This window comes from Rosa chinensis, chromosome 7, assembly GCF_002994745.2.
Source record: "Rosa chinensis cultivar Old Blush chromosome 7, RchiOBHm-V2, whole genome shotgun sequence".
Lineage (NCBI taxonomy): Eukaryota > Viridiplantae > Streptophyta > Magnoliopsida > Rosales > Rosaceae > Rosa > Rosa chinensis.
This window is the reverse complement of record NC_037094.1, coordinates 4478227-4499110: the sequence shown is the minus strand read 5'-3', so window position 1 is coordinate 4499110 and position 20884 is coordinate 4478227. Positions and strand designations below refer to the sequence as shown.

General features: G+C 38.6%; 4 protein-coding genes and 1 non-coding gene across 7 annotated transcripts; 2 read left to right on the top strand and 3 right to left on the bottom strand.

Annotated features, from left to right (window-relative positions):
- Nucleotides 1–90: 90 nt before the first annotated feature.
- Nucleotides 91–2138, bottom strand: LOC112175637 (protein BREAKING OF ASYMMETRY IN THE STOMATAL LINEAGE). Of its 2 annotated transcripts, XM_040509958.1 has the most exons (5): nucleotides 2015–2138; nucleotides 1486–1922; nucleotides 1263–1388; nucleotides 1011–1147; nucleotides 91–797 (listed from the first exon to the last, which is right to left on the bottom strand). In XM_040509958.1, the coding sequence occupies exons 1-5, from the start codon at nucleotides 2091–2093 to the stop codon at nucleotides 683–685; spliced, it is 894 nt and encodes a 297-aa protein (XP_040365892.1). In that variant the 5' UTR covers nucleotides 2094–2138; the 3' UTR covers nucleotides 91–682. The 2 variants fall into 2 exon arrangements, with proteins under 2 accessions (XP_040365892.1, XP_024169113.1); XM_024313345.2 differs by lacking the exon at nucleotides 1263–1388.
- A 986-nt stretch (nucleotides 2139–3124) lies between these two features.
- LOC112175090 (uncharacterized ATP-dependent helicase YprA) lies at nucleotides 3125–11124 on the top strand. 2 transcript variants are annotated; one of them, XM_024312752.2, is made up of 26 exons: nucleotides 3125–3372; nucleotides 3546–4262; nucleotides 4343–4454; nucleotides 4594–4691; nucleotides 4823–5011; nucleotides 5224–5292; nucleotides 5640–5762; nucleotides 5849–5998; nucleotides 6094–6225; nucleotides 6315–6394; nucleotides 6584–6678; nucleotides 6773–6840; nucleotides 7024–7115; nucleotides 7762–7869; nucleotides 8031–8106; nucleotides 8363–8499; nucleotides 8596–8755; nucleotides 8852–9031; nucleotides 9188–9301; nucleotides 9494–9649; nucleotides 9818–9988; nucleotides 10100–10212; nucleotides 10412–10535; nucleotides 10716–10811; nucleotides 10893–10955; nucleotides 11041–11124. In XM_024312752.2, the coding sequence occupies exons 1-26, from the start codon at nucleotides 3214–3216 to the stop codon at nucleotides 11083–11085; spliced, it is 3627 nt and encodes a 1208-aa protein (XP_024168520.1). In that variant the 5' UTR covers nucleotides 3125–3213; the 3' UTR covers nucleotides 11086–11124. The 2 variants fall into 2 exon arrangements, with proteins under 2 accessions (XP_024168520.1, XP_040368174.1); XM_040512240.1 differs by lacking the exon at nucleotides 9494–9649.
- A 558-nt stretch (nucleotides 11125–11682) lies between these two features.
- TRNAI-AAU lies at nucleotides 11683–11756 on the bottom strand. The gene has a single exon. It is a non-coding gene; the product is annotated as a tRNA-Ile (tRNA).
- A 732-nt stretch (nucleotides 11757–12488) lies between these two features.
- On the top strand, nucleotides 12489–14193 carry LOC112180840 (isoaspartyl peptidase/L-asparaginase 1). Its single transcript, XM_024319399.2, has 4 exons — nucleotides 12489–12699; nucleotides 12786–13016; nucleotides 13261–13347; nucleotides 13516–14193. The coding sequence occupies exons 1-4, from the start codon at nucleotides 12538–12540 to the stop codon at nucleotides 13999–14001; spliced, it is 966 nt and encodes a 321-aa protein (XP_024175167.1). The 5' UTR covers nucleotides 12489–12537; the 3' UTR covers nucleotides 14002–14193.
- A 1502-nt stretch (nucleotides 14194–15695) lies between these two features.
- On the bottom strand, nucleotides 15696–19286 carry LOC112177193 (hexosyltransferase GAUT11). Its single transcript, XM_024315433.2, has 2 exons — nucleotides 18702–19286; nucleotides 15696–17521 (listed from the first exon to the last, which is right to left on the bottom strand). The coding sequence occupies exons 1-2, from the start codon at nucleotides 18855–18857 to the stop codon at nucleotides 16067–16069; spliced, it is 1611 nt and encodes a 536-aa protein (XP_024171201.1). The 5' UTR covers nucleotides 18858–19286; the 3' UTR covers nucleotides 15696–16066.
- Between the last annotated feature and the right edge of the window lie 1598 nt (nucleotides 19287–20884).

Sequence of the window (20884 nt, the reverse complement as noted above, 5' to 3'; positions counted from 1 at the left end):
TAAACCTAAATTTCAATAACAAGTTTGGCAAAGAAAATTCTAAAATGTTGCTGTAACATGGATATTGAGTGCATCCTTGAGAATAAATGGGCATAACAATTGCCCATAACCAGAAATACAAATATCATATATCTATCCAAAGAATTTCTCGCAAACCCCAGGTGACCATGATCAGAAACTCCGAACAAATCCAGAGTGCGGCAACGAACATCAAACTCATGCTCATGTAATGAGGGTTCCTTGAAGAGTTTTTCATTGTCTCCATAGCCGCAATCATCGTCGGCTGGGAGTAACTTGGGTTCTCCATTGCTACCATCGCGATCGAATTGGGAGATGTAAGATGAACCAGAAGGAGCTATAGTAATGAGGCCATGGAAAACGCAAGGCATCGCAAGACGACCAGTGTCATCATAATAGGGTTTGAAGTACAGCTTAAATCCAAACGAAGCACTAGTCAATTTTAAGCTTCATTAAACAGGTAATACAGCTTAAATCACCCCAGTCCACTGCCCTAGTCAGTTTTAAGCTTCATAAAACTGGAGATACAGCTTGAATCCGGAAATGGAAATGATATATAGCAGCTAAATCATGATTGGAAAATATTAGGAACCATTGCTTTCTGTTATTGCTTCTAGTTCTAGACATAGTAATTTGTTCACGTTCAATATGCAGCTAGCAAGTTTCAGAATCTACAACACTGGAACTGAAGGCCTATACACCGAGCCTTGTGCTCTCTCAAGTCCAGCTCTTCTGGTTTTGGCAATCGCACAGGACTCCCCGGCCATTCCACAGCCAACCTGTATTCACCGATCCAATTCTATGTTAAGTTGTTAACTCTCTGTCTATAGTCTATATTACTATTAGGAGAAGCAGAAACGAAAAAGCAAAAAAGATAAAAACTAAGGAATTTGGTATCCATCTCTTTCATGCGTTGGGAGAGAGAGACACAGTAGGTACTTAAGTCAATAACAGAGAAGTATTTCACAAGGAAAGTTTATGCGCCTACATACACAGGGAATGCGAAAGAGCCTGTGCTGTGGTCCGATTGATTGGAGTCACTTGATTCAATAGAGACCTCACCCATGCTACCAGCAGCAGTAGTTGCTTTTGTATCCGAGCATATGTTCTTTCCGTCTCTACCTTCATTCTTCGAAAAAAAAGAAAAAAGAAAAAGATACACTAATCATTTGGAACATAAGGAAGTTTCTCTTTTGGCAAATGCTGTAACCTTAAGAACATAGAAATTCCATCTAGCTAGCTACCTTTTGGTCAAAGATGATAAAATTGCCATCATTTGTGGGGTAAATATTGATTTCACATGCTTTTTCAGTCAACCTCTCCTCATTGCTACACTTTCCAACTGTTTTGGTATTTTGGTCATAATTAAGCTGATTTTATCAATGAAAAGAAAATGATAACTAAAAATTTTCTAATTCAATATGTTCAAACATGGAAAAAAAACTTTAACAGAACATGGTGCCTAACCTTCCGATTGACCTGCCTTGAGTTTTTTGATGAGGTGCTGTCCCTGCAATTCTGTCCTTCTGGTTTGACATTTTTCTCTACTTCGAATGCTCCATCTTCTTTGAAGCAGAATACTATGTAGTCTTGATCTTCGTCTGCGAAATGTGGCAGTTGTCTGCAGGTTGATTCTTCATCACTGCTCTGATATCGAACTGGCCTGGAAGTAGTATTACTAATTCTACTAGTACTAGTAATCTCTTTAACCTGTTTGGGATCATGTCTCAGTCGTCTTCGAGCTGATAGGTTCGAATTCTTGTGGCGTGAGGGGGACATGTTCTTGTTCCTAACTCTCTCATTCTCTCCGAAGTTGCGCTGATAATCGAAAGCCATCATGTTTCTCATTGGCAACTGAGGAGTTGTTGTAGCATAACGTCTACGATCATCAACTGCTTCATCATCTGAAAGATTTAACCAAGTATGCTGTATGTGAAATTAATTGAAGACCAAATGATGGATAAAAATGTTTTCAGAGAGGCTAATATATAATTACCTAGAGGAAACCTGCAAGCCAAGAAGCATGAAGCACAGTCCTTCTTCACTAGCTTTGTTATAGTCCATGGAGTGCACATCTTGATCAGAAAGCTAGAAGAGAGAGAGAGAGAGAGAGGCACTAATTATTGGGGGAGAAGAAGAGGCAAAATGAGCATTTTGAATTTGAAAAAGGAAAACAGTACTGTTAAAACCATAATGTGTATAATTAATTTGTCATTCATATATGTTTCTAAAAATATAAAGTTGCGAGAGAAAATTATAGCTGGAATTATAGTAGGCATGGGGAGCCATTCCCCCTAATTATTACCAATAAAAGACAATCAATCCTTAATTACTAAAAACGAAAAACACATGCATTCATGCCTGCCTACAGAAATGATTTGTGTACGATTAATTATTTCTACATTCTAAATAATCTACCATTTTGATTATATATATATGAATCAAATTGACAATCTATCCAAAAAATCTGAGGGTGTAAATTCAAAAATCTCACCGAAATATATAATAAGATTCCTTAATAGATCTCAACATTACTCAAAGGGGCTAAACTATTCATTTTGGACCAAAAGAACATGTTGTATTGGTTCATTGTTTTTTTGGACCTAATTAGGAGTGTCTCGAGTAGTCGAGTATCTCACCCTAACCTTGTCAATTACAACTAATGTGAGAATGAGCAAAACAAGTAGCAAGTTTAGTGGGAGGCTTAATATGCATTTGCACCAACATGAATAGACGATTGAATTGTATTAAATACACTTTTTATTTATTAAAAAAATAGTTGTTGATTATAACTATAAAAAATTGAGATCATTTTATAAGTGTTGAGCTATTTGTATTATCGGTGTATAGAATTTTCAGCTTAGTAGGTTTTCGCTTCCTGAACTTTATGTTTAGATTGTGGATGCATCTTTCTTTTACCCTTCACAATACTGCTATATCTAAATTATTTTATGTGTATTTCCATTCTCCGAAAAAGAAGTGATGGGCCTGCTAGCTTGTTGTTTTAGTTTTGGGCCGCTTAAGTCCCCCTTTGTAACAAAAAAAAAAAACGTATTGTGCAAGCCTCGACCAGCAGTATAAATTCCCTAAACCCAAAAGAGAGAGAGAGAGAGAGAGAGAGAAATCCCCCGCCAAATCCCAGTAACCCTCAGATTGAGAATTCCAGACCTTCTTCTCTCAGTTTGCAATTAGGCGATGGCAGCGACTCGGATTCAAATCGAGGTCCGTACATTGACCGGCGAAGCGACCACCGTCTCAGCCTCCGTCAACGACGCCGTTTCAGACCTCAAGCTACTTCTCAACCAGTCCTTCCCTCCCGCCACCAACTCTCCCAATTTCCACCTCTTCTTCAAGGTACCAATCCCTCTCTTACTTTCTCTCTTTTCAATTTTGAACTTCTCTGCTTCTCGTTCGCCTTGAAATTATACGAAAATCCAAAATCAAGAGACTCTAAATAGTTATACATTGATTGCGCTAGGGTTTTAGTTCTTAAATGATTATTGATTTATGCGATTCTGGTGTGTTAGGGTGAGAAGTTGAGGTTGCAGAGTCGAATAGGCACACACGGGATTAAGCCGGGTGAGGTTCTAGTGCTGGTCCCGTTTGTTAAAAAGGTGGCCAATAATCAGAGCCAGAAATGTGATCAATCTGATCCATCGTTGAATACTTCTGCTAATCGCTCCATGTCCAAGTTTGCGAACTCCGCATGGTCTGATATGATGCAGGACTTGTCATATTTGCGTGATGGTTCGAGTGATGGAACCCCCAGTGTGTCAAATATAGGGAGTTTTAGTGTTGGAGATGGAAGTGGAGATTGCTCTTGTGAAGTGAAGCGGAAGAGGGGGTTTGGTTGTGATGAGATGATATTGGATATGTTGTGGGCTAGTAGAAGCAAGAGTGTTCTTGATGAACAGAATTCTAGAAGGTTTGTTGAGCTTTTGGAGTCGGTGAATTGTTTATCGGATCCATATTCTGGGGACTGCATGTTGTGGAGAAGAAAAGCTAGCTTACAAGGCTTTGGCTTGGGGCTGCCTAACAGCAATGGTAATTCATGCTTATGTCCAGAGTGGTTGAAGAAAATCATGAAGGGGTTTGCTTTCTTAAACATTTTTTCTGCACTTGTTCAACTTCAGCAGGAGAGGACAACCTCAACTCTATTGGAGCAAGCACTGAAACAGCTTGCGACGTTTGGAGTTAAACTTGATATGCAGGACATGGAGCATCTTTCGGTTATTTCTCCCAAGGTAATTTATATCATGCAAGTGTTTGGTAACGAGAAGCAATTTTATTGTGTGAAGTATAATTTGAATTTTTGATGATCCAGGTAGTTCTTTTTGTGAAGAAGAATGCAGAGGAGACAAGTTCTGGTAATGCACTAGTTATTATTGAATGCTCGGCAGAACAGAACCATGGAGACAGAAATAATCATGAATCTGGTATTTTGGAAGATCTTTTTTTTTTTTTTTTTTTTTTTCTGTTCTTTTCTTTTCTTTCTGTGCCTTTCTGAGTTGATCCAAGTATATCTCGTTTAACTGGAAAATTTCTTATGTGTGGCCTCATGTTTGTTTTCCTAAGCTTCGAAACAGATGGATGTATCAAAGATTGTCAATGAATTGAAGATGCAGGAAAGTTCTTTCAAAAGTAATTTGTGGGAGGCTGTTGAGAGGTTAATGGTATGTCCAAATGTTAGATTGGTACTAGGGATTATTTGTTAGTAAAAGACACTTCTTTAATCAAGCTGTCAAGTATACCTTTTACCCCGCTGTGGCTCTGCAACTGCAGTAACTATGGACGTCTTATGCAGTTTATCAAAAGAAATGAGATTTCCTCCTTGGAAGACTTTCTCATTTCTGTGAAGGATTGCGGTGCTGCTGCAAGAGGAAATAAAGTTAATCAAGCAACGAAAAGCCACACAGCTTCAACTACTGATTCAGACAAAAAGCACTCTGCAGCTTCAACCTCTCGTTCACACAAAAAGCGAGCACTATGTCATGTAAGTCTTCATCCTTGGTTTACTTACTCAACTGGATTGTTGTGTTTTGCCTTTATTTCTCATTATTCGCAAGTTCATAGGTCATACTCTATAGGATATAAAAAGAAAACAAAGGTGAATTTGTGGCTTATGTCTCAAGGAATTTATAGGCATCTTGTAATCCTTACTTTGGGAGATCAAAAGACTTTAATTGCAATACTTTGTCTGAGCAGAGAACAGGTCCATTGCTACCAGTTGAGATGGTTGAACATCTTAGAAAGAGAATTGGATCAGCAACGAAGGTATTCCCCAATACTTCTATCCTAAATTGTTCAGATTTTGACAGTGCAAAGTGCATTACACAATATCTACATGGTTGCCTAATAAGTGTGATCTAAGAAAGAGAACAATTATTTTCGAATAAAACTATATGTTCAGACAACATAATTTGCACTACATAATATCTACATGGTTGCCTAATAAGTGTGGTCTAAGAAAGAGAACAACTATTTTCGAATAAACTTATATGTTCAGACAACTTAAGCTAGCAAGCCCATGTGGATGTGCATGCTGTAATTTGACTAATTTCTATAAGAATAATTGCATGCAAAGCACTGCTAAGCACTGCACTTTGAACTTGTGGATGCAGATAGTGCATGTCGAAGACATTGGTGCTCGAAATGCCGTTCATGTGGAAGTTCCACAGGAACTATCAGAAAATCTGAGATCTGTACTTCATTCTATTGGAATCACTCAGTTATATAGCCATCAGGTATTGATGCCTTCTAGGTTACTGTCCTTCTGAACAACGCCAGTTTGTTGAGTGTGTTTCATTTTTTTTTTTCATGCTCTTCATAGGCAGAGTCGATACAAGCCTCACTAACTGGCAAGAATGTTGTTGTGGCTACAATGACATCCAGTGGGAAATCTCTTTGCTACAATCTACCGGTCATTGAAGCCCTGTCCCAGAGTTCCTCATCATGTGCTCTATACTTATTTCCAACGAAGGTTTGTTGAATCTGTGTCTGCATATTTATGAACGCAAGAACCATCATCTTTGGTATGACTTTTAACAAATAAATTTTTGATAAATCCAAATACAGGCTTTAGCTCAAGATCAACTAAGAGCTTTCTTAGCTATGACCAAAGGATTCAGTGGTAGCTTAAATGTTGGTATATATGATGGTGACACTAATCAGCAGGAAAGGACACGACTGCGTCAAAATGCTAGACTGGTATTTTAGTAAAATAATAGTTGTTAATAGGTTTCTCAGCTTGCTTCCTCTCCTAACTTTTAGCTTGTATCTTATTTTCTTGAGCACAGCTAATCACAAATCCAGATATGTTGCATGTATCAATCCTGCCACACCACCGAAAATTTGGCCGGATTTTGGCAAATCTTAGGTTGGACTCTGAGTCACGTGGTGACTCCTTAAAATATGTGTGTGTATGTATGTTTATTTAACTACTTTAAATCTCTTTACTAGCATTTTTCCGCTTTCAATTATGAGCAATATATGGGATTAAATTATTAATTAGTATAATAATGAAATTAGTCATACCACAGAAGTTGACTTCATATTTATTCACCAGGTATGTAGTGATTGATGAGGCCCATGTTTATAACGGAGCATTTGGTTGTCACACTGCTCTTATACTTAGGCGACTTCGCCGGCTCTGTTCACATGGTAGATCTTTCCCTTAAATTTTAAAAAAATGAGATTATTATCAGTACTTCCATTGAAATTGTAAAATTAAAAAACCGCTTGCTTCTATTTTCAGTGTATGGAAGTGATCCTTCTTTTGTGTTTTCTACTGCGACTTCAGCAAATCCTCGTGAGCATTGCATGGTAAAGATTTGTTAGTGTTTATATTGATGTTTTGTCATGATCATGAGGGCATAAATCAACCATCTGACTTTTTGCGCACACATGCATTTGTGCCACTTTATGTATCTGCTTCATGTTTTCAATTATCTTGGTCTCTTTCTGATACTATTTATAAGTAATTTGGAACAATGGATTTTTCTTCAGGAACTTGCGAATTTACCAACTCTAGAGTTGATTCAGAATGATGGAAGCCCTGCTGCTAGAAAGCTTTTCATCCTTTGGAATTCTGAGGACAGGTTGACAAAGATAATTGCTTATACGTTATTTGAGAAGTGGTTTTCCGCATCTCTGGAGATCAGTTTGAATACCTGATTTTAAATACCTGCTTGGGAAATCTAAGGGGCATCCTTGGGTGTGGAACATGTGACGGGTAGTCTTAAGTTAGTGGATTTACTACCAAGCTATATCCCTAAGAACTGTTTGAATGGTTGTTCCTGTAAAAATGACTCTTCTACATGCCTTTCTGTTCCTGTTATAATACAAATGCTGGACTATTAGGGGGGAATAACTTTCTGCTTTCTGTTGTGTTCTCCTTGGCATAGCTTTTTCTAGAGTATTTTCAGGTGGTTTGTGTAAGTTTGGCCTTTGTTAAAGCCGTTCATTAGTACTAGGAAGAACAATAAATACATGTAGTCTAATCCAAATTTAACTAGTGTGAATCTTGGTACTTAAAGAACCTGCTTGATTGGAAATGGAAATGGAAATGTTAAGATTCATTTGGCTGTTTAATGTGGTACCAATGCTTTAATGGAAAGCTTAAATACTGGTACGGTGTGGTATTAAGCTCCAAACCAGTATTCAAGCTCTATTTCTTTTTGTGAAAATTCAGCATGAGGTGTGGTCTTGGAGCTTGAATACTGATGCTTTAAGTAATCTTGACAGCGCAATTGAGGATATATCATTCCTGTTTGCTGAAATGGTCCAGCATGGACTACGGTGCATTGCATTTTGCAAAACACGCAAGCTTTGTGAACTTGTTTTTTGCCATACGTAAGTCTCATCAATTTCTTGGATTCCGTACTTCACTGCTATACTATAAATTATGGCCTTGGAGCCTCAGACTTTTGTTATTTCTCTGTTTTAAAGATAAAAGAGTATGTAGAGAAGAAAAAGATGAACACATATGTTAATAGAATTGCTCATTGTGGTAGGCGTGAAATTCTTCAGGAGACAGCACCCCATCTGGCAGAGTCTATATGTTCTTATCGTGCTGGTTACATTGCTGAGGTTAGTAGGCAATTGGACTGCATTATGCTCTCTCTCTCTCTCTCTCTCTCTCTCTCTCTCCAGAGTTTGATTTCTAGTAAAAATAGATTTTGAAGGAAGAGTGGCCTGAAAGGATGTGACACTGTGAGAGTATGCCTTTTCTGTTTGATAGTTTATACACTTTTAACTGACGATTAGTGAGTGCAAAGTGTTGATATCATGCTATTTGATTTTGATTGATGGTAATTGGTTTGACATTGCTTTACTGGTGGATCAGGATAGGAGAAGAATAGAGAGTGATTTATTTAACGGGAAACTTTCTGGTATTGCTGCAACAAATGCCCTTGAATTGGGTATTGATGTCGGACACATTGATGTAACTCTTCATTTGGGTTTTCCCGGAAGTATTGCTAGGTAGTGCCAAGTCATTTCTGTTTCGATCAGTGCTGAAACTTATTGCTTAATTGTTTCAATTCATAATTCTTCTCTCTCTTTGGTATATGCTTATAGCTTGTGGCAACAAGCTGGCAGAGCCGGAAGGAGAGAGAGACCTTCTCTTGCTGTATATGTTGCATTCGAAGGGCCCCTTGACCAATATTTTATGAAACATCCAAATAAACTTTTTGGAAGCCCAATTGAGTGCTGTCATGTTGATGCTAAGAACCAACAGGTTTAAAATTTCTACTATTACATCTTCATTCGTTTATAATTTGTGTCTAAAGAATAGGCAAGAATGACTTGCTTTTTGATACCTTATTCTTTGTAGGTTCTTGAACAGCATTTGGCTTGTGCTGCTCTTGAACACCCACTGAGCTTGTTTTATGATGGGAAGTTTTTCGGTTCTGGCTTAAACAGCGCCATAATGTCTCTTAAAAGTAGAGGATTTCTGAGTTATGATCCATCATGTGATTCTGCTGCTAAAATCTGGAACTATATTGGGTATCAGGTATGATCCTTGCATTACCGAAGTTTAATCTCACTGTTATTTCCATTTCTAATTTCTCTTGTAGCATGCTGTTCTGAGTTCTGTATAAGGAGTGTATATTCAACAACCACAAGTTTGATTCCCGATTTAACATTTACTGTGCATTTTTCTTTCCAGAAAATGCCTTCACATTCAGTTAGTATTCGATCAATTGAAAGAGAGAGATACAAAGTTATGGACGATCAAGAGAAAGAAATCGAAGAGATTGAGGAAAGCAAGGCTTTCTTTCAGGTAAATTTCAATATTTTTTTCAGGTAAAGCAACTGTATTTGTTACCATGTTCTTTCAGGCTTTCTTTGTGGTTGCCTCCTAGTTGAAATGTGTGAAGTACTTTGGACATTGTTCTTTCTCATATCTGTCTATTTTTCATTGAGTTTATTTTCCCATTTTGTCTCTTTATCATTTAGTACTTATCATATTCAGGTATATGAAGGTGCTGTTTATTTGAACCAAGGAAAGACATACCTGGTCACGAGCTTAGATTTATCTAGCAAGATTGCTTGGTGCCAAAAAGCTGATGTAAATTATTATACGAAACCCCGTGATCGCACAGATATTCATGTAGTTGGTGGTAATGTGGTATGCGAGGCTCTAAACATTTGTTCTCTTGTTCATTCTGTGCCTTTCCATAATCTGGTAGTTGTACATGCATGATGGTCCTATTTCTCATAGTTTGGATAAGAATTGAGGTACGGATTGTTTTTTTTCCTCTGTCTTTGTTTTTTAAAGAATGCTTCCCTGCTGTAGGCTTATCCAGCTCCAGCTAAGCTTTCCAACCAGTTCTCCAGAACAACTGCCCGAGCAGATCCTTGCAGAGTAACAACTACATGGTTTGGATTCTATCGTGTACACAAAGGAAGCAACATGATATTTGATAAAGTTAACCTTGCACTTCCTAAATATACGTATACGTCACAGGTAGACCCGAGTACATATAACATTGTGAATCTATGATTGTGTTTTTTTAACCTTGACTTGTTGTTTGGCTTTTCTGTGTATATAATCTATTTCTTCTTTTAATAAAAACAGGCAGTTTGGGTTCCGGTTCCACGATCAATAATTAAAGCAGTGGAGAGTAAACAACTTGAATACCGTGCAGGGCTGCATGCTGCATCACATGCTGTTCTGCACGTTGTGCCTCTGTGGGTTACTTATACTTGTGATTATCTTATAATGACTCCATCAGCTTTATATTTTCTCAGTAAATTTATGCAGTTACTTTCAAAGCTGGTGTACTGCATGAATTGTTTATTTTATCTTTAGTCTCTTAGAAGGTAAAAGTAATGATCCTTAGTTCCAATGTTTGTGGGTCTGACCTCGTTATGATGCTTTGAAATGCAGACGAATCATTTGTAACTTATCTGACTTGGCTCCAGAGTGTGCGGACCCTCATGACGGCAGCTATTTTCCGGAGAGGATTCTATTATATGATCAGCATCCTGGAGGGACTGGTGTCTGTGTACAGGTAAATGTGATGATACTAAATAATGGCAAGGATACCATATATTATCAGTTCACCGGTTATGCTGGACTGTTCAGCAATCACCATGGATGCTGTGATGTTCGATTATTCTATAAGTATATGAGGACATCAATGTCCATGATGACTCTTCATTGAAATGAACATACTGGGGGCGTGTTACAGGTTCATCCATTTTTTATGGAGCTCTTGGCTACTGCTCTGGAACTCCTGACATCTTGCCACTGCAGAGAAGATGATGGTTGCCCTAATTGCATTCAGGTCATCCTCACATTCTCTATATTCACCTTAATCCCTCTTCCTCAAACATGAAGCGAACCTTACCATTTTTGCATGTTGCAGAGTTTTTGTTGCAAGTCATATAATGAGGTTTTACACAAGGATGCAGCAATTATGATCATTAAGGTCTGGACTCCAAACTTGTATATCCAAATTCCTTTGTGCTAGTTTGTTTTCCATCCTTGCACTGACTAGTTTTGCTATCCATTAGGGTATTCTGGATGCGAATATATCTTCTGACTCTTCTGGATCTTGAGTGAAGCAACTAGAAAAGAAGAAAGAGATTTGATTCCCTCAAAATGTGGAAACTTAAGGGGGAACAGAGGGAGGAATAACGCTTCACCCTGCCTGAGTTGCATTGATATTCTTTACAGTGAGGGAGTTTAGTAGCCCCAAATCCCAGCATACAAGGGTTGTGCTTGTTCATAGACTTGTATATAATAAGCCATGAGCATTGTTTAAAGATCTTAATCGTAGTTTTGAAGTGGGCCAAGTTTTCCTGTAAAGTGCAGTTTATCCCTTTTTATTTTTGAAGTAAAAACCATCCTTAAGGGGCCAAGTGCTTTGTACAAATGATTGAATGGTTTGGAGCATGAGGGTGGTGAGGCCGTGAAAAAAATCAAAGCTCCTCCCTCTACCGCTTCTGCTTCCCCTCACTTCTGTTCAAATGTTGACTTCAAATCCAAATACAGGAGGAAGTATCACCAGCTGGCAGCTGCTGATGCATGGTTAGAAACCGAAGAAAACACTGGAGAAACATCAATTACCACTTTACCAGGGAATGTTATAGCTATGTGGAAGTGACACTAAAATAAAACTGATCGATATGAAATATATATATAAATTAAAAAAATGGCCCATACAGGTCTCGAACCTGTGACCTTCGCGTTATTAGCACGACGCTCTAACCAGCTGAGCTAATAGGCCGACTTGCTAGCTCCATTTAAAATCTAATACATATATATATATATATATATATATGTATTTAAAATCTAATACATATATATATATATATATATATAATTATATATATACAGATCCTATCCAGAGCGGAGCTCCGCTTTGAAATTAAAGTGTGAAGTTTGAGTTTTGGGTCACTTTTCGGTCGCATATCCACATCTCGACCATTCAGTTTTTAGGTACTAGTGTATAGATCATTTCTGCAAATTTTCAGTCAAATTGATGATCATTAAGGTATCTAACTCGCTTAAATCAATGGACGGACTGAATCTGTCAACCTGGACCGTACTAGCTTTAAGGCCGTTATCAATGCCTTAACAATCATCATTTTGGCTGAAAATTTGCAGAGATGATCTATACACTAGTACTTAAAAACTGAACGGTCGAGATGTAGATATGCGACTGAAAAGTGACCCAAAACTCGAACTTCACACGTTAATTTTCAAAGCGGAGTTCCACTCTGGATAGGATCTGTATATGTATATATATGTACAGTAGAAATTAGTATGACAAGATATGAAAAAGTCGTCAAAATGAAAATGAAGAAACATGTTGAATTGGAAGAAAGAGACAGAGGTGGAGAGGACGGACTAAACTTGTGCCACTTTGGCCGTAACGACTGACTCCCATGTCCCAATCATGCAGGTGATGTTCCCCAAATTTACCATAATAACCCCATACCTCCCCCTACTTGAGTCAACTGAATCTCAGAGAGTTGAAACAGAATCTCTCAGAGTGTGAAAGAGAGATGGGGTGGGCCATCGCACTCCACGGCGGCGCCGGCGACATCCCGCTCTCTCTTCCGCCGGAGCGCCGCCAGCCTCGCGAGGCCGCCCTCCGCCACTGCCTCCAGATCGGCGTCGAAGCTCTCAAGGCCAACAAGCCTCCTCTCGACGTCGTCGAGCTTGTGGTAACTCTTCAATTTCTCCACCAAGCTCTAATTTTTCTCTGTCTTTCTTGCTCGATCACTTGTGAAATTTCCATGTGTATAATTAGGTTCGTGAGCTGGAGAATATTCCGGTGTTCAACGCCGGAAAGGGGTCTGTGTTGACCAGCAGCGGCACGGTGGAGATGGAAGCTTGTATTATGGACGGCACTAAGAGATGTGGAGCTGTTTCTGGCCTCACTACTGTAGTCAATCCCATATCTTTGGCCAGATTGGTCATGGAGAACACTCCTCATATCTATCTCGCTTTTGATGGAGCTGAGGCCTTTGCTAGGGAACAAGTTAGTCACTACTTTTTCTTCCATCTTACGAGTTTTACTGAATCGGTAACAAGCCTGGATCTGATTACTCTTCTTATTGATCTTGGAAGTGCTTGTTGTATAGGCAGTTAGACGCTATGATGAAAACAAAGGCCTATTTTTTTTTTTTTTTTGGTGTTCGGATTGGTTGTAGTAGTTGGTTTGATTTTGTATGTGATTCTTGGTGTTGGATTTGTTGTATAATAATGGATTGCTGATTTTGCAGGGCGTTGAGTGTGTAGATGCGAATAGCTTCATTACCGCGGAGAATGTTGAGAGGCTAAAGCAGGCAAAAGAGGCCAACAGAGTGCAGGTAGACTAGTAACTCTCGTCTCTTGCTCCTCCTAACTTAGCTAGGAGAGTATTGTAATTGAATTTACCGCACTCAAAGGGGCATGTTAAATTTCTGTCTGTCTAGTGTAAATGTTTGCTTGTGAAGTTGAATTAGCGCATATGAGTTACTTTTGTCACAAATGTACAGATTGATTATACACAACCGATTAAGAAATATGTGAAGGAAGAAACACCAGAAGCTGATGGTGATAGCCAGCTTGGAACTGTTGGATGTGTGGCTGTTGATGATCTTGGGAATTTAGCTTCTGCAACTTCAACAGGCGGATTAGTCAACAAGATGGTTGGCCGGATTGGGGACACACCTATTATCGGTGCAGGGACGTACGCCAACAACCTTTGTGCAGTTTCTGCCACTGGCAAAGGTGAAGCAATAATCCGGAGTACAGCTGCGAGGGATGTGGCAGCTTTTATGGAGTACAAAGGTGTTTCTCTCAAAGACGCTGCAGCTTTTGTTGTAGAGGAGAGCACTCCAAAAGGCAATGTAGGCTTGGTTGCTGTATCTGCCAAAGGAGATGTCACAATGCCTTTCAATACAACAGGGATGTTTCGAGCTTGCGCTACGGAGGATGGGTATTGGGAGATCGGAATATGGCCTTCTGATGTGCAAAAATGAGTTGTTTGGGTCAGCTTAGTTTTAAGTCAAGAATCTACTCGGATGATTTGCATACTTTATCTATGGAAGATAACCAGAATTGATTCTGTCATATTAAAAATAAAAATAAATAAATAAATCAAAAATAAATAAAACAGAATTGATTCTGTGCTCTAATATATAATATCAAGTGTATGTGGTTTTCATGAGTTATGATCAATCTGATAATTTGCATATGTAACTCTTTCCAAATCGTTTTCCAAGATCAAATTTCAACTTCATGAATTTCACAAGAGTATGGGATTGAGTTGAAATGGCAAATGGGGTATTAAAAGAACTTGACTGATCGTGATGAAAGCCAAACACCCTTTCAGGCTATACTTGCATCAATATTGACAATTCTTTTAGATTATGATCCGTGTATTGAAAAAAATAATACTTGAACTAAAATTTAGACAACTTGTCCAACTATTGATTAGAAATCTTCGTAAAGTCCTCACTTTAAAGTCCTTACTTGAGACTTTGTAATGGTTTAAAATTTTAGAATTATCAATACGTTTGTGTAATTCCTAAATAATACTAATTCTTAAAATGAGCAGAGAAGTAAAAGCTCCTCTGTTGTTTTTCATCAAATGTGCTCTTCCATCTTTCTTACAGAAAACTAAAAAAATGGGGCGTTTCTTCTTCCTGTTATCTTAAAATGTCATTTATCTTCCCTTACCTTATCTATTATTACACATGGAAACATTTATCTTATCTTATATCTACTATTAAAAATAGAATTATTTGATATCACCGCTTCATCATACTTTTTATCCAAACTACCATTCATATTATAAATCACCATAAGAAAATACAAAAGCATAAATATCGAAAGAAACATTGCGCAAGAGAAACAATTAATCCTTCATGATTGTGAATTTGTGAATGCAGTGGCTCACAAAAAATCCTCATGATTGTGTTCCCTTCCTAGAGTCACAAGTTCACAGCAAAGATAACCCAATCGCCTACCTAGAATCTCTTCCCTCACCTAGATTGCTTGCAACCCACATTTCATACTCATCATTACCAGACTCCATTTTGAATACTTTGGGTACACGGATTGTGTGCATTGCAAGGAACCCTAAAGACGTTCTTGTTTCTCAATGGAAGTTTACACAGAAAAATAGGACAAAAAAATTCAAATGGCTAACTTGTGACACCTCTTCCTATACAAGAGGAGTTTGAGTTGTTTTGTAAAGGGGAAGCGTCTAATGGACCCTTTTGGGATCATGTTCTGTTATTGGGAAGCAAGCAAGGAAAACCCAAATAAGGTCTTATTTTTGAAGTATGAGGATATGAAGGACACAGAAAAATGTGTAAAGAGGTTGGCAGAGTTCATGCATCATCCATTTTCGTTAGAAGAAGGGAGACTCGGTGTTGTTCAAGAAGTAATAAACTAGTGCAGTTTCGAGAATTTGAAAAATTTGGAGGTGAACAAAAGTGGGACTGTCAATTTAACCTCTACGACGGTACTCGATAACGATATCTTCTTCCGAAAAGGCCAGGTTGGGGACTCCAAAAACCACCTATCACCTGAGATGCTCCAGCATCTTGACAAAATCACAGAGCACAAGTTGGGCAGTGCTGGTTTGAAGTTTTTGAGCTTTTCCGTAGTATAACAAAGCTTTCAATGTGAAACTTATGGTACCAGTGAATGCAATAACGAAAACACATCACCAGAAGTTGAAGAGCATGGTTCAGTTGCATAATAACTTACTGGTGTTGTCAAATTATTACAATATTTGCTAAAGAACAAATAATTCTACAGCTTGCAGAAAGGGGAAAAGAAGATCCCATCCAGCAAAAATGAATCTACCTCCCCCAACTCTTCACCTAGTACATTTGAACTCTCTATTGTATAAAAGCAATTCTTTTTCTTTCAGAATACTATCAATGCAAAAGGAAAATGAAAAAGAAAAAACTGCCTAATAAAAGTCAAAACTTTCTACTTCTGACTCTACAATAATGCGATCACATCATCGTTTTCGGAGTTTAAAGTGGCGAAGATCGCATGAATTACCAGCAAATCAAGAAGTAGCACATATTAACTTGTGACACAATCTTGGAGATATGGGTGGCTTTGATTTACATATCGTTCCCAAAGAGGCTTGTATCTGCCAATGGCCAACTTCAGCCATGGCTTCATGTAGCCATTATAGTGGATTACCGCTGCACTCTCAATCAAACGGTTGTCAATATTCAGATCATACCCCAGTCCTAATACATGCCATCTCCTATCAAGCGGTTCTGTCAGACCATAAAAAGTAAGAAGGCCAGGAGGAAGAGTGCCCAACTTCCAGAGAGTCCCATCAGCATTCTGCTCCTGCCAGTAATGGTACCGTGCAGTTGCATTCGCTTTCCTCCAAGCAATCAAATCAAAAACATTCATACCAAATGCCCATCCACATGCCTGTGGATCAAACTTCGAGCTGATGATTGTGTTTGAGAAATTGAGATACCTATAATATCGATGAAATGCTTCAAGACAAGTTTCCACTGCTCCATTCACATTTCCATGCAAATCCAATGAGAAAAGTGGGGTCAGATCCTTCTGGACAACAACATCATCATCAAGAAAAACTACCTTTTCCAGCTGTGGATAGATCTCTGGGATGTAAAAGCGGAGGTGATTGAGCAAAGATAGATGCTTAGGGTTCCGCAACTTGGTATCAACATTCAAATCTTGATATCCCCCAAAAAAGTAGGCCCGTGAATCTGGATCGAGGAGCTGTTTCACGATAGGGGCATAAGAGGCATTAAACCAAGACAACTCCTCAACATTCTGCACCTCTATGGCGGATCCTTTGAAATCATTACTGAGGAACCAAGCCTGCATCGTACCATAGTTGACTCCATTGGTGACAATGTGGAAGACCAGCTGTTTTGGATGGTCAGCATTGGAGACAGTAGAGTTTACGACAGCAGAGGTAGCCAACACATTATCTGAAAATATGCAGAAATGGTAGAGATTGTTATCCATGAGTCTGGGAGAGTTCCTCTTCTCATCTGCAAGTACTTGTATAGAAGCCTTTTTCAGCCAATCAGCTGTGAGCTTGATATCTAGACAATGGAGGCTTTTGGGTAGTGCTTCCGCAGCTAGCTGTCCAAAAACGGTGCTTTGAATTGTTGCTGCATGTGCACGCTCTTCAAGGGCTTGAATATGAGACTTCATTGTCATTATTGTGGTTGCAATGTCATAGTGTGCATCTTGTGCTCTGAATATAAGATATGATAGGCTTTTAATTATTGGCTCTGCTTCCTCTAATGTGACAGACTCCCCCCTCATGGCAGCTTTAGATAGCAAAAGTTGGCAACTTCTGATCTTTCTGCTAAGTTCCCAAGCAAGATGAAGGTTATTGTGCTCTTTGGCAATAATAACATAAGCTTTGGCAAGTGTCATTTGCTCAGCCAGCTGCCGGGAAAACGACCTAGCACTCAATACTTCTTCAGTAAAATTTAAACCCTCATGAGCAACCTCATCAAATCTCACATTATTCTCCTGGAAAATGGAGGTCATATCGAAATAAGACATCAAATAATTAATCTAAGATATTCCAAGCTATATCAGGAAGTTATAAAAAAAACAAAAAAAACAAAAAAAAAATGCCATGGACCTAGGCAGAAATATACTGAAGAGAAAGGGAATATCAGGAGACAAAAAAGCCAATGTGCACATTCAAGCAATGCAAAACAAACCTGCAGATTTAAGTGCAATCTCTACGAACATACATCTTTTGATCCCAAAAGTGTATGGGCAAGGCGTTTGAGAACAACACAACATTGCAAAAATCTGATAAGGTCATCTAATTTCAGATGCCCTTGTTAAAAGGATCTCCTAGTACAAGACACAGAGCCACAATCAGAATAAATTCCCAGTTTCACGTCTGATTGTTGACAAGGTAATATTCTAGAATCATGACATTGACTTCTTTATTGTTTTCCCTCAGATGCACATTACAAGTGTACAATGCATTGCAATCAATATCAATTGGTAAATTATTCCTATACCTAAATTTTGGCAGGAACTCCAAATGTGGGCACCTACTCATATGTTTTATTCACCCTATAAGACAAAAAGGTGAAATCTACTAAAGGGGCACGGCAAGCACAAGGGATTTCTTGACAGATTAAACAACAGATAAACCTATCAACCAATAACAGAAACTCTGAACTTAAATCCCAACTCAGCACACAGCAGCACACTTCTACGCATTCATCTACTGAGAAGTTGAGAATCCAAGCTCCACGACACTAAGAGGTTGCAAGTTTGTTGTCTGCCTGTCAATTGTGGTACCTATACTCACAACATAACTACTACTAATACATACATAACGCTGGCTTGCAATCAAGATACAGTATCCATAGTACCAGCCATAACTCAATAAGATCATACCTTAATGAAAACCCATCTTAAGGACCAAAATCTAATGACACTTCAATCAGTGGACCAACTAGAGATCCAATCAAAATGTTCAAAACCCCACAACAGAAAATTCAAGAACTGAATACAAATTACAATGCCTAAACATAACAACACAAACCCAAACTCTGAATTGCCTAACTTGATTGAAACAGAGGATCAAAACTCTCAGACAAACATGGCTTGTGATCTATAGTCAAATCATGATAAACTGAATCAAGAAACACATAAAAGGGTAGGTGAGAAATATCAATCATACCAGTACGGGCTGTTCGACCCGATCTTCAGTTTGGTTATGGTGCACCACAAACAAAACGAGGCCGGCAATGGAGAAGAGTCCAAACAGAGCCCAGATCCAATAAGAAAACCTCCTGCTTCGTACCGGGCGCCGATACTCGGCCGCCCGCCGCCGCATCTTGGACTAATTTCACCACCAAATCACAAATCCGCACCGGCCCATGACCCAGATTCGATCAAAAACCCATCAAGACTCGACCTTTAACCATATCAAGTCACTTGGCCACGAACCAAATTCGTCTCCAATAACAAAAAAAGTGACGAAAACCCCCTTCCCTGTGGCCTATGGTCAATGCGTTCACGCACGAAAGGGTCACACCTTTGTCTCTAACTCTGTTCTGGGCAGCTTGAAATCAATCAGGGAATTATATATCAGAGTCTTTAGCTGAAGAAGAGAGTAGCAGACAGAAGAGGGGAATAGCTTAGCTCTGAGAGCTTTTGCTGATTCCAGACGGTCTGCTCTGTTTTGGAGAGGGAAAAACTGTCATAGAGGCATTAAAGCAAAGGCCCATGAGACCATGTGATGATGATTTGAGGTATAATACCACCCCCCCCCCCCAAAAAAAGTTTGTCCATTTTAGTTCATGTTACTTGCCATGAAAATATACACACACATATATTTGGTTAATAAAAACAAATCTCTTTCAGTTATTTTTTTTTTTAATTTTTGGACAGTGGGGTGAATGTGAATCGTGAATCTAAGTATCAGGAATAGACTGGTACAATTAGATTGAATTTAATATAATCTAACGTTTATTTGTTTAAAAGATGAAAATACAACGGTGAAATGATTACTAGTATAACAAAAAAAAGGATTTGTGTGTATGACTTGACTTGTATGAGAAAATCATAATAAATGAGTGTACAAGCTAGCCAGCTATTTTTGCTGGTGAGGGGTCTGCGTGAATCTACCTTCTAAGGTGGAGTTTGCATATAATCGGCAGTGTTTGATAGCAGAGTAGGGTAGGAGAGTGTCTGAAATTGTTACCACAGTTGTTGCATCTAAATCACTCTCCAACTGCAAATATGTAATTTGTGATGTGCTCAGTGAGCCTACAAAGTCAAGCACACTCTACCTTGTGGCCTATATGGGCTATGGGGTTTCCACCGACTACACCAAAAGAGAGTAAGGTCTATTCTCCATTCATTTTCTTTCAAATAAGAAAAATCATTAAATGGATACATGCACGAAAATGTCATTTTCATTCTACATACGATAAATATACACACAAGTTACGTTATTGAGAATATAATATACACACACATATATAAAATAGTCGAAATTCATTAAAATTACATTATTGAGAATATATGTTGGCAGATAAAAGAAAAGAAACGAGAACAATATATACTCTAAAGAAAATCAACCTTATGACAAATGGTAGAGTACATGGTCACTATCCAAGAAACTTTGTCAAGTTCTTGGTCTAAAATCTACTGATTTCCTCTTGGTCCCTGAGCAAGCTCAATAGCTGGTTCAATCTCTCCGAATTGTTGAGTTTCAGTCTCTCCGAATTGTTGTTAGGTGATTGACCATGATCATTATAAGGTGTGCTCTGGGGACTCTGCTCAACAAAAACACTCTTTGCTCCAATTTGGCTCTGATCTTCACGCCTAAAAGTATGGCTCTTCTGGTCTTTTAGGTCGTATTATTTGAAGGGTTAATACGTCACAAAGTTTTTTCCACGATGAATCCTCTGAATCAGAGCAGATTAACATGTCCTTGTGTTCATACAAGAATGTGCCCGCAAATATGAGTAGAGCTAGTACTGAAGCTACTCCAGCAATGAGGAAGAGACCCCAGAAGCTTTCAAGGCTAAGACTGTTGGAAGAGACCTTGCTATTTGGGTCTGGACAACTCGAGTGTCTATTGAACCATCTGTCTTCGATCTTTTGCGCCTGGCCTCCCTCATTCACACTCAAGATTGCCCTCGAAACATAGCGAGCCAGAGGTGAATCTTTTGGGAAGAACTAGAAATCAAAGAAGAAAAAGGAATGAATCTCACATATGTACCTATATGTAAGTATATTGGGCAATTACCATTCAATACATGATTTCCCATTGTCACAAGGAAACTGGAGCTTCAAGGAAACAAAGAGGAAGATGTGATCAAGCAAAATTGATTCACTGATCTTGAGTTTAAA